General features: G+C 44.6%; 2 protein-coding genes across 6 annotated transcripts; one reads left to right on the top strand and one right to left on the bottom strand.

Annotated features, from left to right (window-relative positions):
* Nucleotides 1-497: 497 nt before the first annotated feature.
* MAD2L1 (mitotic arrest deficient 2 like 1) lies at nucleotides 498-2,559 on the top strand (the record flags this gene model as incomplete). Its single annotated transcript, XM_082315680.1, has 5 exons — nucleotides 498-573; nucleotides 714-860; nucleotides 991-1,111; nucleotides 1,717-1,820; nucleotides 2,387-2,559. 5 exons carry the CDS (start codon nucleotides 498-500, stop codon nucleotides 2,557-2,559), a joined length of 621 nt encoding a protein of 206 aa, XP_082171806.1.
* Nucleotides 974-8,258, bottom strand: RPL7L1 (ribosomal protein L7 like 1). 5 transcript variants are annotated; one of them, XR_014228562.1, is made up of 9 exons: nucleotides 8,151-8,258; nucleotides 7,899-8,007; nucleotides 5,838-6,001; nucleotides 5,517-5,654; nucleotides 5,139-5,248; nucleotides 4,724-4,936; nucleotides 4,204-4,469; nucleotides 3,906-4,094; nucleotides 992-1,095 (listed from the first exon to the last, which is right to left on the bottom strand). XR_014228562.1 is itself a non-coding variant. In XM_082315679.1 (7 exons), the coding sequence occupies exons 1-6, from the start codon at nucleotides 8,183-8,185 to the stop codon at nucleotides 4,728-4,730; spliced, it is 765 nt and encodes a 254-aa protein (XP_082171805.1). In that variant the 5' UTR covers nucleotides 8,186-8,258; the 3' UTR covers nucleotides 3,566-4,469; nucleotides 4,724-4,727. The 5 variants fall into 5 exon arrangements, 1 of the variants encoding a protein (XP_082171805.1); XR_014228559.1 differs by lacking the exon at nucleotides 3,906-4,094 and having other exon boundaries at nucleotides 974-1,095; XR_014228560.1 differs by having other exon boundaries at nucleotides 977-1,095; nucleotides 3,949-4,469.
* Nucleotides 8,259-12,560: the final 4,302 nt, after the last annotated feature.

Genomic DNA, 12,560 nt, shown 5'->3' with positions numbered 1-12,560 from the left:
CTAGAAAGTTTCATTTCCAAGTTCAAAAGCGTCTTCATACGGACGAATACATGAGAACAAACTCTGAAACCGAACTTCCAACCGCATTTCCATGGCGAGAACTCGCTCCACCCCCAGCCTGTGCTTCCCTCAGCCCCACCACAGGTGACGGCTCGGCCCCTAGGTGCAAAGTTTAACGCGGAAAGACCTTTTCTTTCTAACAGGCAGCTGCCGAACCTGCAACCCAACGGCCCCTTCCACCGGTGACAGCACGGCAGCCCCCCCCCCCCCGGGCCGGGGGGGGCCGGGCCGGGCCGGGCCGTTTCCCCGCCTCAGCCGCCTCACGCCCCTCGCGCCGCCCCCGCTAACGGCCGCCCGCCCCGCCTCACGCACGCGCACCAAGGCGCAGCCTCGCGTAGGCGCGTGCGCGGAGGAGGCGGGAAGGGGCGCTGCGGCAGGGCGGGGCTCGATTTGAACCAGGCGGCGGGGAAGCGGCGGCGGCGGCCGCGCAAGTCCCCATGGCCAAGCAGCTGGGCCGGGACCAGCAGGGCATCACCCTGCGGGGCAGCGCCGAGATCGTCGCCGAGTTTTTCTGTAAGGGGCTGCGGCGGGGGGTGAGGGGACCGGGGAGGGAGGGAGGGAGGGAGGGAGGAGGGGTGGCTAGTAGGCCTGCTGCGGGGCGACATGGCCGCCTCACGCACATCTCCCCCCGCCATCCCTTCCGCGTGTTGCAGCCTATGGAATCAACAGCATCCTCTACCAGCGGGGCATCTACCCCCCCGAGACCTTCACCCGCGTCCAGAAGTACGGGCTCACCCTCCTCGTCACCACCGACCCCGAGCTGAAGAACTACCTCAACAACGTCGTGGAGCAGATGAAAGGTGGCGGGGCGCGGGGGGGCCGGGCCGGGGCGCTGAGGGGGCTGCTTCAAACTGCCAAGCCAGTGCCCTCCTTGTGGCTCTGCTGATGCTGCTTTCTGGCGCTGCAAACAACCGCTGTGGCTTCTTTCAGAGTGGCTGTACAAGTGCATCGTGCAGCGCCTGGTGGTGGTCATCTCCAGCATCGAAAACAATGAGGTTCTGGAGCGCTGGCAATTTGACATAGAGTGCGACAAAACTGCAAAGGACGAGAGGTGAGTAATGGCGTTCCTCTACGCCTGCTCTTCCCTACACCTAGCAGCTGTGCAGGCACAAGATAAACGCCCTGTGCATCAGCACCATTCTGGTTCCTCAGAGCAGCCGAGACCGCCTTTTCTCACTACGAGCATAGAAGATGTTCCTTCAAACCTTACCAAACCTACTACCTTTCTTACTGCTATTCCTTCTGTTTGTAAACCAGTCACTGTACGATTGAAGCATTGAAGTTTTGGTTTTTTTAAGCATCAAATCAAAACTTGATTTTTCATCTTCAACAAAGTATATAAAATCCTGTATCAGGAACATGCCCTAAAGAACTACTGCCTTCCTATTGTTATGCCAAAATGTTCTCATCCATTCCAGACTGAAAATAAACATAAAATTCCTTACCAATACTATGAAGCTTCACAAACAACAATAAAGGGAAACCAACTATCATTTAACTTTTCTAAGTCTATCTACCTAAGGCTTAAAAGAGTGTCACTACTATAAAAAAATCCTATAGCAAACAGACCAGAGCTTATTAGAGAGAACTGTATGTAAAGAAAACTGTAAGTATAGTAGAAGCTTACTTTCTTAACAAAATTTTCCTATTTTCCAGTGCACCACGAGAAAAATCTCAGAAAGCTATTCAGGATGAAATTCGATCCGTTATCAGACAAATAACTGCCACAGTAACCTTTCTGCCACTGTTGGAAACTGCCTGTGAGTATTCCTAACTTCACTAAAGAAATCAAACACTTCTTTTGCAAAACCTCAACAGCTTTTCCTCTTTAGAAAATATTTCCTGCGGCTTTTTAATCATTACATGTCACATACCATCACATTTCTGAGACAGCATTATTAGACTGAGATGAGGACAAAACTCAGGGTGGCTTAACTAACTTAATGCAACTAGTATGTGTGCTCTGAGGAATGTAAGTTTTCATCAATAATAAATTATTTTGGTGGCTGTAGCTGTGGACAGACTTGTATAAGTAACTATTGAGTTCATATGAACTGTTACATAAAACACAGTGGAGCTGAGCTCAACAGGTTTAAAAAAAAGAAATTCCCTTAAGAAAACTAAAAAGGCTACACATGAATATAACCAAGACTTGTTTTCATGTTTTAACTATTTCTTTTCACATAACTATACTAGCGTATTAGTATACTCTGTAATTTCTGAGAACCTTAGTACAGGTCTCAAGTTATAGAAGATGCACTTTAACTTCAAACATGCCATCTCCTAATGTGTGCATTACTCTTCACTTGTTTCCACTTGCTTACAGGTGCCTTTGACTTGCTGATATACACAGATAAAGATTTGGCAGTGCCAGAAAAGTGGGAAGAGTCAGGACCACAATTCATAGCCAATTCGGAAGAGGTTCGTCTTCGTTCCTTCACTACTACAATCCACAAAGTAAATAGTACAGTGGCTTACAAAAAGGATTCCTTTCCTTAAGACCTGTATATATCCTGTCACCTTGTATAGTTTCTGTTCATAGTGCAGCTAAGTCATGAACACGTCATTACTGTTGCTCTTGCTGAAGTATGATACAGAAAAAAGGCGACGTGTTTATCTATGATAATGTGGTGTAACACTAGACTAAGCTGGCATTGTTTTTAGAGGTCTAAATAAGGTATTCATAATGATAGTTAAATTCTTACTTAACTATATGAGCTAAACTAATGCTGTATTAAATTACTGCATTCACTAGAAAAACTGCCCAAATCTAGGATTAATTGCCAGAACTCTGTTCAGATCCTGTAATTTAGTATTTTAAGATTATTATAAACTGCATTCTATTAGCAGGCTTAAGTTCTCTCTGGCACTAAAAAAATGTGTTTCCCGACATGCCAGTTCTTCATGTTAAAAGCCAGGGCTGTTTTATTACTAGAAACAATCCTAAAATGAATCAACAGAACAATTCTGAAGTTACTTGTATCTCCATATAATGCAAGCAGCTGTTTATCAGGAAAACCTTAAACAAATGAAACCTTGTATATTAATGACTGCTGGACTCTAGTTCTGGGGATGGTGTTGTTCTGACTCAGTGTGTCTCTAGTGTCTGTCAACCATTTTCTATGTTTGTATTCTTGTTTTGCAGAATAAAGCTTGAAATTGTATAGCGTTCTCCAATTCAGAGTCTGTAGTATTTTGTATTTTAGATGGTTTTACGAATGCTACATCTTAGTTTATAACTGTCATAGAACTAATACCCTAAAGGAATCCTACCTCTACTGTTACTTTAACTGTTTCCTCCAAGTCTCAAAACAAGTGGAGTCACTATGAAATGCATTCATGGATTAATAGTTCGACCCTACTTAAGTCTTCGAACAACAATATAAATAGTCACAGTGACCTAATGATTAAGCAGTAGCTTCCATATTAAATAGCATAGGGGCTCCTCTTGCATTCTTCACACATTTTTGTACTGGAAGAAGTTAGGGATTTAAAACTGTAAGTATTAACAGAACTTTCAGGCTCTTCCATGTCTTTGTTCATTTCTTTCACCAAATTCACTGCAGCCAGAGTATTTAACTTTTCCCACTCTTCTAGAATTATATACAACTCTTCCTGTTGTATATAATAATGTATATTCCTATTGTAACAGTATAATTTCAGAAGTTTATTTAAAAAACATTGATTACACAAAGTTTCTGGGCTTTCCTACCAGGAAATAGTTCTCTCCAGCAGTCCCAACCCAGCAGAATTGCAAAGGAAGCCTTTTGTAAATCAGTAGCACAAAATCATGGCTTTTTAAAATAAATACAATCTAGGTACTTCAAAAAAAAAAAAAAAATTACATTATTCACTACTAGGGCTTGCACTGCAGTAACAGAGGAATACCTAGTGTTTTCTTCTGCCTGGCAGCAATATTCTTGAACAGGTGACTGCACTACCCCTTTACACCTAGAAGGAGGTGTACTTCAAGGAGTGCAACTTCAAGCACTGCCCCTGGGGAGGACTGGATCAAAGCAGTATGTGCAAGTCAGCTGTAACAGAAATTTAAATCAGGAACTGACAACCACTGCTTTATACCAAAGATGAGATCAGGGGCTGACTGGCACAGAGCCAGCAGCAATGAGTATAAAAAAAAAACACCTTGTTTTACAGAGATGCAGAAGTCAGATTGCTCCGGGAAGTTCAAGTCACTTCTTTCTTGTACCAAACACAATTCATCTTCTTTAAGAAGATCCATCTCCATCATCATCTGTATGTTTTCTTTTTTTCTTTTTTTTTTTTTTTTCTTTTTTTAATAGAGGTACCAACAGTCAAGAAACATAGTATATCATTGCATAGAGATAATGTCCACAAAAACTACATGTGAAAAGGAACAGGTTGTAAATCCTGAAGTTCTCACAAAGGCCCTGCAGAACAGGAAAGAAAAAAAACAGTTGCATTAATGCAATCTCTGAGAAGTCAAGCCTTTATGGAGGTGTCCAGTAGGATTTGTTGATACCTAATGGGACCCGCACTCTCCCTTAGTTTCCCCTACTTTGAGGGTCACTTCTGTAGAGTGAAGAATCAAAAATAAAGGAGCCCCCCCATCTCCGATGGCAGTATAGTTATTCTTGGGAAACCAGATAAAAGATTTAGAAGTTACCCAACAGGCATTCCTCACCTGACTAGTTCAGCTGACGGATAAGCTGGTTGATCGCTTCACCTCTGCAGCCAGGCTTACCCATTTCCTTGAGGAAACCCACTTTGTTACGTGAAGCGTGGCGAGCCACTGACAGATGGAATGGCCATAGAAAGTTTGTGACTTTTTTGAAATACTTTCCAGCTGAGTAGATTTCATGAATAAGGTCTTCCAAGCAAATAATACCATAGCATCCTGCAGGGAAAAACAAAACAAAACAAAACAAAAATTAAAAAGCCCAACTATTATTTTTCCTTATGCTACTCCAGAATTGCCAGTCCTCCATATATAAAAGTCTTGCAAGATTTTTCTCCCTCCCCTCCCTCTTAGGTCAGATCGCAAACTCAACATCCACCTCTTTCCTTGATTCACTTCATTTTCTCATCCTCTTCCTCACCTAAATGTTCCTCTATCAGCATATTGTCTGTCAGAGGCAACCTCTTTTTCTTAATCTTGGCTTGGCCCCGTTTCAAGATGAGCTCTCGTACAGACTTCAGGTTAGGGTGCCTGTGCAGAAACAAAAATCAGATTCTGTAACAGAGAGACATGATACAGTGGGAAGTCCCACCCTACTTCTTTGTATAGAGGCGGGAAAGTAGCCAAGTTATGTTTAGAACAACGAGAAAAGGGACAATAACAAGTTTTAGATACAAAGCTGATGAAGTTTTGACCATTACTGGAAAAGCCAGCTACGGATTTGTGATACCAGCTGGAGAATCAAAAAGCTATGCTATTTACATACAAACTGCTATCAAGTCACAGGACTGGTACTTACCCCCACGCCACGTAAGGTTCCACAATCCGCAGCATCTTCAGCGATAAAGGATTCAGTTTAACAAATGTTCCAGTGAAATTTTTTGTCAGCCGCAGCAACTCAATCACTCTTTTTACCCTCCTACTCACTCCGTTAATACTGAGTCAGAAAAAAAAAAAACCAACCTATTAGTAATCACATTTCTCTAATATAGCAACAAAAGGTCTCAGATTACCTGCAAGGAGGCATGTTTGGGTTGATCATCCTTCCTTTGCTTAGAAATGATATGATAGCTACAAATAGTAGCAATAATAAGGGTAAGGAGTAACAAAAGTTTCTTACTCTACAATCCGCACGACAAAGGCTAGTTTGTGCTCCTGAGGTACAGCCGTCTGTCCAGGCCTCTGCTCCATGCGCCTCAGCCGGACATCATCTCGGTGTTTGCGCCACGAATCTCGAACGAAAGCCTCAAGGCGTTTAAACTGGATTTGTTTCCCCTTCTGGTGCTAAAGACAAAAGCATAAGAAATTACTACCCTTCCCAGCAGTCTTAGAGGTTTGAATCTCAAAAGGCAAATGAAATTCAGAACTTGATGAACTATGCTTTCAGTTTTGGAGGCAGTAAAAAGAAAATTAATTTGACCATCTAAGCCCAAGGGAGACAGAACTGAGGGACAACATATGAATTTGCAAGCAGCTAGCTATAATTTATGAACAGTGAACAAAGTTTTTCCCCAGACAAAAAAAAAAAAAAAAAATTAGGAAAAACAGAGCAAGACCCAGGATACTTCTAGGCACAGGAGAAATCAAATGGAAGCATTTGCAGCCACAGACAGATCTTCACGACGACATACACACCTCAGCCAATCACCGGGAAAGCCAGAAACAACATATGTATCTGGGTAAAACAGATGATACAGCAATACCATGCAATAGCATGACTCAAAATTACCATCCAATAGAAAACAGCTGGGTTTAAAAAGTCTTTTTCTATAAAGGCAGACATGCAAAAAAAAATACAAGCATTCAAATAACTACTAAGTATTACTAATTGAAACACATAACATCCAGCTTACTTAAAAAACAACAAAATAAAATCTTTTCAGAATTACAGGAAAATTTAAAGCTTTTTTTAAGTTAAAAATATGTTTAAAGGCCTATCCTTAGCTCAGGAACAAGTACATCCACCTAAATCATAGTACTTCCCCAAATAAATACGAGCTGAATGTGCATGGCAGTTACCCAATAGTATTTCAGATACTTTAATTTTAACATGGACTAATAATTTAGCCAGTAGTGTATCTATGTTATGTGTGTTCTCTCCTACTCCACCTTGTAAATCACCCATGAAATTGGTTAGAATTTTCAAAGCAGGCAGACCTGATCAACAAACTCATCACTAGGGTCATTTTTCTAATGAGAATCTTAAAAGGCAGCTAGTTAACATTGTGTATTATGCTGCCATTTCCACTTTGGAAATACAGCAAGCCATTCAAATTTAAAAATATAAACATAGTATATAACAAAAATAGCAGGAGTTTTGCACATAATCCCACCAACTCCACCAAAACAGATTCACTGGGAAAGCTTTAAGCCACTTCCAAGACAGGCACCTACTATATTAACTCAGATACAGCACAACAGGTCTCAAATTCTTAAATATAAAGGTTTGCTGTGCTCTGCCAGTTTGGAAACCACACACTGTGTGCAGGGAGTCTCTGCATTAGCAACACGTGCCACCCTACATGCAGAAAAAGGCTTCACGACAACCTGGCTATGCTCTAAAAGATTTATCAGCTAATGATAGATAAATAACTCTAAACACACTCTCAAAAAAGCACACTGTCTCCATAAAGTTTTACAATGCAAAGGTGAACTGGTTTCAGACAGCATAATCCCATGGTAGCACAAACAACTCCACAGCATGACATTTTACTACATGTGGCTGGTAATTGCTGATCTAAGAGGAACAACTCGCAGTCTTCAATAAATCTGTGTTTCAGCGTAGCAACCCAATAAGTTTTGTCCTCTTTAAAGGCCTCAGAGACACGTGAGGAAGATGCTCAACAACTGAAGTGAGGAACTCGAGCTTCCCCTCAGAGAGGATCATCACAGTCAATACGGAGTCTCAGCACGGAGCTGACTCCCTCCTTGCCCGTCGGCAGAGCTCCGGCATCCCCCCTCGCAGAGGGAGCTGATCCCTCAGATCATTTGTACGACTGCCCGGAGTTAGCATTCCCTCCTCCGAAACAGCAGCACTGCAGATCCACCCCGGCCTTCACCCCCCCCTTACAACCAGCCTCTCCCAGCCGGCCACCACCCCCAGACCGCCGGACACCGCCAACTCCTCCGCCCCGTCAGCTCCCGGCTGCCGCCCCGGGGACCCCCCGCGGCCAGCCCCTACCTTCCGCTTGTTGAGCAGCGCCTGCTTGGCCTGGGTGGCTTTGATGGCCTGGTAGGCCTTCCTCTTCTTCAGCAAGTTCTCCGGCACCAGCGGGATCCGCCGCCTCGGCCTGCGGGGCGGGAGAAGCCGGTCACATTCAGCAGCACCGCACCGCGACCCCCCGGGACTCCCCCGCCGCCGCCCCCAGCCCCGCGACCGCGCAGCCCCCGCGGATGGCGGCGGATCCCCGTCCCGCCGCTCCGCGACACTCACTCCTCCTCCGCCATCTTGCCGGCGCTGCCGCGCATGCGCGGGGCGGTGTCATGGCCCCGTGCCCGGGGTCCGGCTCCCCGCGGCTCCCCCTCGGCTTTCACCCTGCCTCGGCACGGAACCCGGGGCACACGGAGGCGTTTGCCGGGGAGGGGAGGGGAAGGACGGCCCTCTGTTGTCCGGGACAAGATGGCGGTGCCGTGAACGCCGGAAGATGAGCGGTGAAGCCTGGAAAGCGAGCCCGCACTCCCGGCAAGGACTGCTTGGAAACCGGGTGCCGCCTCGCTTCAAAGCTCTCAAAGGATGCTGGAGGGGGAAAAATATAAATAAAAAATAATTTAAAAAAAAAAGAAGCAAAGGTGGTGTAAGTCCCCTCAGCTGTTCCAGCCCGCGCAGCAGCCTCTGCCCGCGCCATGGCGACAGAGCGGAGGCACCCGAGGCGGGGGTCCCGGCTGCCGTACGCCGCGTTGATCCGGGCAGAACCGGGAGCAGAGAGGGCTGCCGGGGTGGCCGGGCTGGAGGTGCTGCCTCAGCCTGGGACCTGCCGCAGTTTTGTGGGAGAGCACGGCAGTGTCCGCGCTTGGCAACACTGTGGAGCTTAAGCACCTTCCCTCTCTGCTGCTCCACCCCGCTTAAAAGATAGAAAGAACAGCGTTATCCCTGTTGTAAGCACCAAGGAATGGAAATAACGGGCTTGCAGGGCTGTGGCCCCTGGATCCAGCTGCTGCCCCAGCAGCTTGTGCAGCCATGCCCAGCAGATGCTCTCAGGCTGCAACATGTCCCTCTCCCAATTCTCCGGGTGTGAAACATCTTGCCACACCAGAGGCCTGCAATGGAGAAAAAGCCTTTCAGATTGAGCGTGTCATTCAGCCCCTCGCCTGAACGCCCTGGGGAGCTTCACCAGGAGGAACAGGCCATTTTCTCTCCCTCCCTGGTGGCTTCCAAGTGCAGCGGTCCTGCCCCAAACAGCAGGTCCTGCCTGAAGGACCGGGTAGACCCAAGCGAGGTCTCATGGGCCACACACTGCAGCTGAAGCGTAGGCGGGCAGCTGGTCACAGCCACTTTAGAGGAAAGGGTCTCAAATGTGGCCAGGGTCCTGCAGAGCAGAAAGAGAGACAGCCTTGCCTCTCATGCAGGCAGGGGCGGTGTGAGGAGGCAGCACACCATGTCCAGCTGTGCTGGCGAGCAGGGTGGTTATAGAGCAAGGGACTGGGGAGTTGCCATGCAGAACTGTAGGCCCAAGAGGTTGCAGAGGTGGGACAAGGCACAAAACCACAAGCTTTAGGTTCTCAGAGCTGGCCCTACTTTTGACACCTTCACATCCCCTTTGCTGATACTTCACATGAATGTTGTGCAAAAGAAAAAGATTACAAGAGGAACATTATACCTGCTAGATCTAATAACGCCTCTACCATTTTACACTACTATCTGAATTGGTCCCTTATGTGTTTTTTATATTAAATCAATGTGACTTTGACCAAAAATGTATTTCTCAAAAGACTAGACACAGCAGCATCTTGAAGAGACACTCAGAAGCCATGCAAACACAGAAGCTGCTTTGCCTTTTGGCATCCTCTACCACACTCACTTGGGACATTAAAGAGTATCTGTCCCTGGCTGCATGTAATAAGCCTGAATACTAGATTAGGCTATACCAATAGCCTAAATGTCAGTCAACACAGTCAGGAGTTATGTCTAGCACAGCTGGATTTCAGGCTGGACCCAAGGACCCAGGCTAAGGAGATAGGGGCGAAGCAAGCCTGGCACAGCATCCAGAGCAGTGCATGTCTCCTCAGCCCAGGCTAAGGAGCCCAGGGAGAGCAACAGGGAGGAGAACAGCCTGATTCAGCTATTTACACTGCACTGAACATCCTCAGCTGAGTGACAAAAAGCATAGCTGGCGAACACCTGGAACCAAAACTACAGCAATGCTTTTGTGTTTTGTTCAAATTCCTATTCAAGAGAAGGGGAAACTGGGACAAGAGGTCCGGACAGCACTCTCACCCGTAGATGGTGCCATAGCCTCACACTAAAGAGATGGCGTTGCATCTGAGGAGGTTGTATTCATGTTCTGCTGCCTCCTCTTTGCCATGTAGGATAGAAAAGGGATGTGTGCCTATACACTGGACTTGCTCCTTTCATTGTGTCTCTAATCAATTTGATTTACACCAGCCACAGTTTCCTCCTCGACAGTTGAGACCTTGAGCCTTTCACTAGAAAGCTCAGTGATATCAAGGTTTAACTGCTCACCTCAATGAAGCTGCAAACATTTATGACACTAAGTTAGGCCACTTCTATTTTAACACCTAATACTTAAATATCTGCATTTAGAAACATGATCCCACATTCCAGTACCTGCTCAGGCATATGCCCTGCAAAGAACATACCTTGGTGAGCAAACCCAGCTTGCATTCTCTGATGCAACCTTTTGGATTATGAGACAGAAAGCAACAAGCTTATGAAATAAATCATATGAAACTTTCACTGAATAACTAGAAGCAAATCCATAACTACGTAAATTTCACTGACATTAGGATAAGCTGCTCCATATAGAAATAGCTGAAATTTCTGGTACCTCACAACAGAAAATGTGGCCCATTTAAATCTACAAATGAGTGTGGTTTGTTTAACAGAAGGGAACTTCTGTTAAACACGATCTTGGGTATTTCATTATTAATGGTAAGGAAACAATAAGTAAGTAAATATTTCAAGTGCTGTTGCTATGAAATGTCACACAGGATAGCAGCATACGTAGGCTGACTTATTAAATATTAACTAATAGTTATATTATATTAATGAATGACTATTCAAATGCCCTTGTTTGCAGGGTTACTCAAGAAAAAATATTCTCACTTTCCTAGACAGCAAGCTGTTGTAAACCGACTTTCAGCTCTCTGAACTCCCATTCTCTCCTTTTTTCTTGACAAGGCCTTACGTTTTCTGACATTTCCATGAACCGTTACAGAGAAATCCAGTGACAGCGCATTTACGATAGTCACCATCCATCAGTGATGGATTAAATTATTTCTCCTAGTTTATAGGTCATTCAGAATGACAGGTAAAAATCTTTTTAAAAAAAAAAAAAAAAAACTGGATATCTAGTCACACCCCTTTCAGTCATTGCCATTCAATGACTTCACAAACCAGCTGCTGGCTTCCCATCAGTATTTTTGATGAAGATCCATTTTGAGTGCATTTTCTCCATTCTTCGCCAACGCATCTCAGATAAAGCTCAGAACCCACCCAAGGAAATTATTTTTGGAAACAAGGTTTTATATAATTCAGAAAGGCCTGTTGGTTTGGGGAGGGTGAGAAGGGAAAGGAGAGATCACCTTTAAGGACCAAAATTCAATGTTTTGTATCAGAAATAAGTCATCCATAAAGCAAGGCAGGAAATCATGTATCTTTTCATCAGCAGAATAGAATATAGCCCCTTTTTTTCCTGTACTACATGGAGGCTTTCTGCACTTTCATTTCAAAATTAAAAAAAAAAAAAAAATCAGAATATATTTTTTAGCAAAGCATGTTACCTTTTGATACTAGCTGAAGCTGGTCTTTTATGCTGTTTTGAGGAGATGGTGTTTGGAAGATTGAATAGAGAGATCAAAATCCAGATGCTGCAGATATCTTTCCAGAATAGGCAGGTTTTTTCTCCACCCTAGAAGGGAAAAATTTAAAAGAAAAAGTATCTCTCAGAAAGTTAGGTCCTGCTTTGTCTGAGGTGCTTGCCTTTATAAATAAAACTTGGAACATTTTACAGATGACAAAGTGACCCCGCTGTCATCACACCAGTCCATGTTGGAGTGCTGCTGCAGCACACTCACAGATCACTGCCACAGTTTCTGCCTACTTTGGCTTGAAACTCTTCACAGTGCATCTACAATCCCATTCGGTCCTGCAGAGCTAGCCAAAAGCAGGTCCCTTCATTATGCTTGGGACTTCGTTAGAACATCAGAGTAAATGAAAGCCAACAAAGACAGATATCCTCCCTTTTGTTCCCCTGCAGACCTTACATGACTCATGTCCTCTAGCATTGTCTTGCGGGCTGTCATTTTATTGTGATACTTTAGACTGGTATTTTGTGTCATGTATTTTAATGTTTATTTTTATTACCTTATTCATGGATACAAATGCAAAGACATTAGAAAATACAAAAATAGCAAACTCATGCTGATGGGTGTGAATGTCACAAAAGGAGATGCTGTTGCTTTGTTCCATTGTTGTATGGGTGTAGTCCTGTTTGACAAAGTGACCACAGCTCTTGTTTGGATTAAACATTTAAGGCTATTTTCTCACTGCAGTAGGAATAAATAGCATGGACTTTAGCCACAGCTTAAATCTTCATCTTCATAATGCCAAAGGCCTAGCTTTCTGAAAGCATCTGAATGTCCCTGTCTTTTCATTAACTGAGAT

Source organism: Platalea leucorodia, assembly GCF_965183815.1.
Source record: "Platalea leucorodia genome assembly, chromosome: 6".
Lineage (NCBI taxonomy): Eukaryota > Metazoa > Chordata > Aves > Pelecaniformes > Threskiornithidae > Platalea > Platalea leucorodia.
This window is presented reverse-complemented; position numbering and strand designations above follow the sequence as displayed.

Excerpts from the sequence above, each read along its gene's own strand:
- RPL7L1 (XM_082315679.1), bottom strand. The coding sequence starts at position 8,185 with ATGCGCGGCAGCGCCGGCAAGATGGCGGAGGAGGA. Across the intron at positions 6,002-7,898 it reads CGCTGCTCAACAAGCGGAAG|CACCAGAAGGGGAAACAAAT; the intron begins GTAGGGGCTGGC and ends TTTTGTCTTTAG. Across the intron at positions 5,655-5,837 it reads TTTGTCGTGCGGATTGTAGA|TATTAACGGAGTGAGTAGGA; the intron begins GTAAGAAACTTT and ends TTTCTGACTCAG.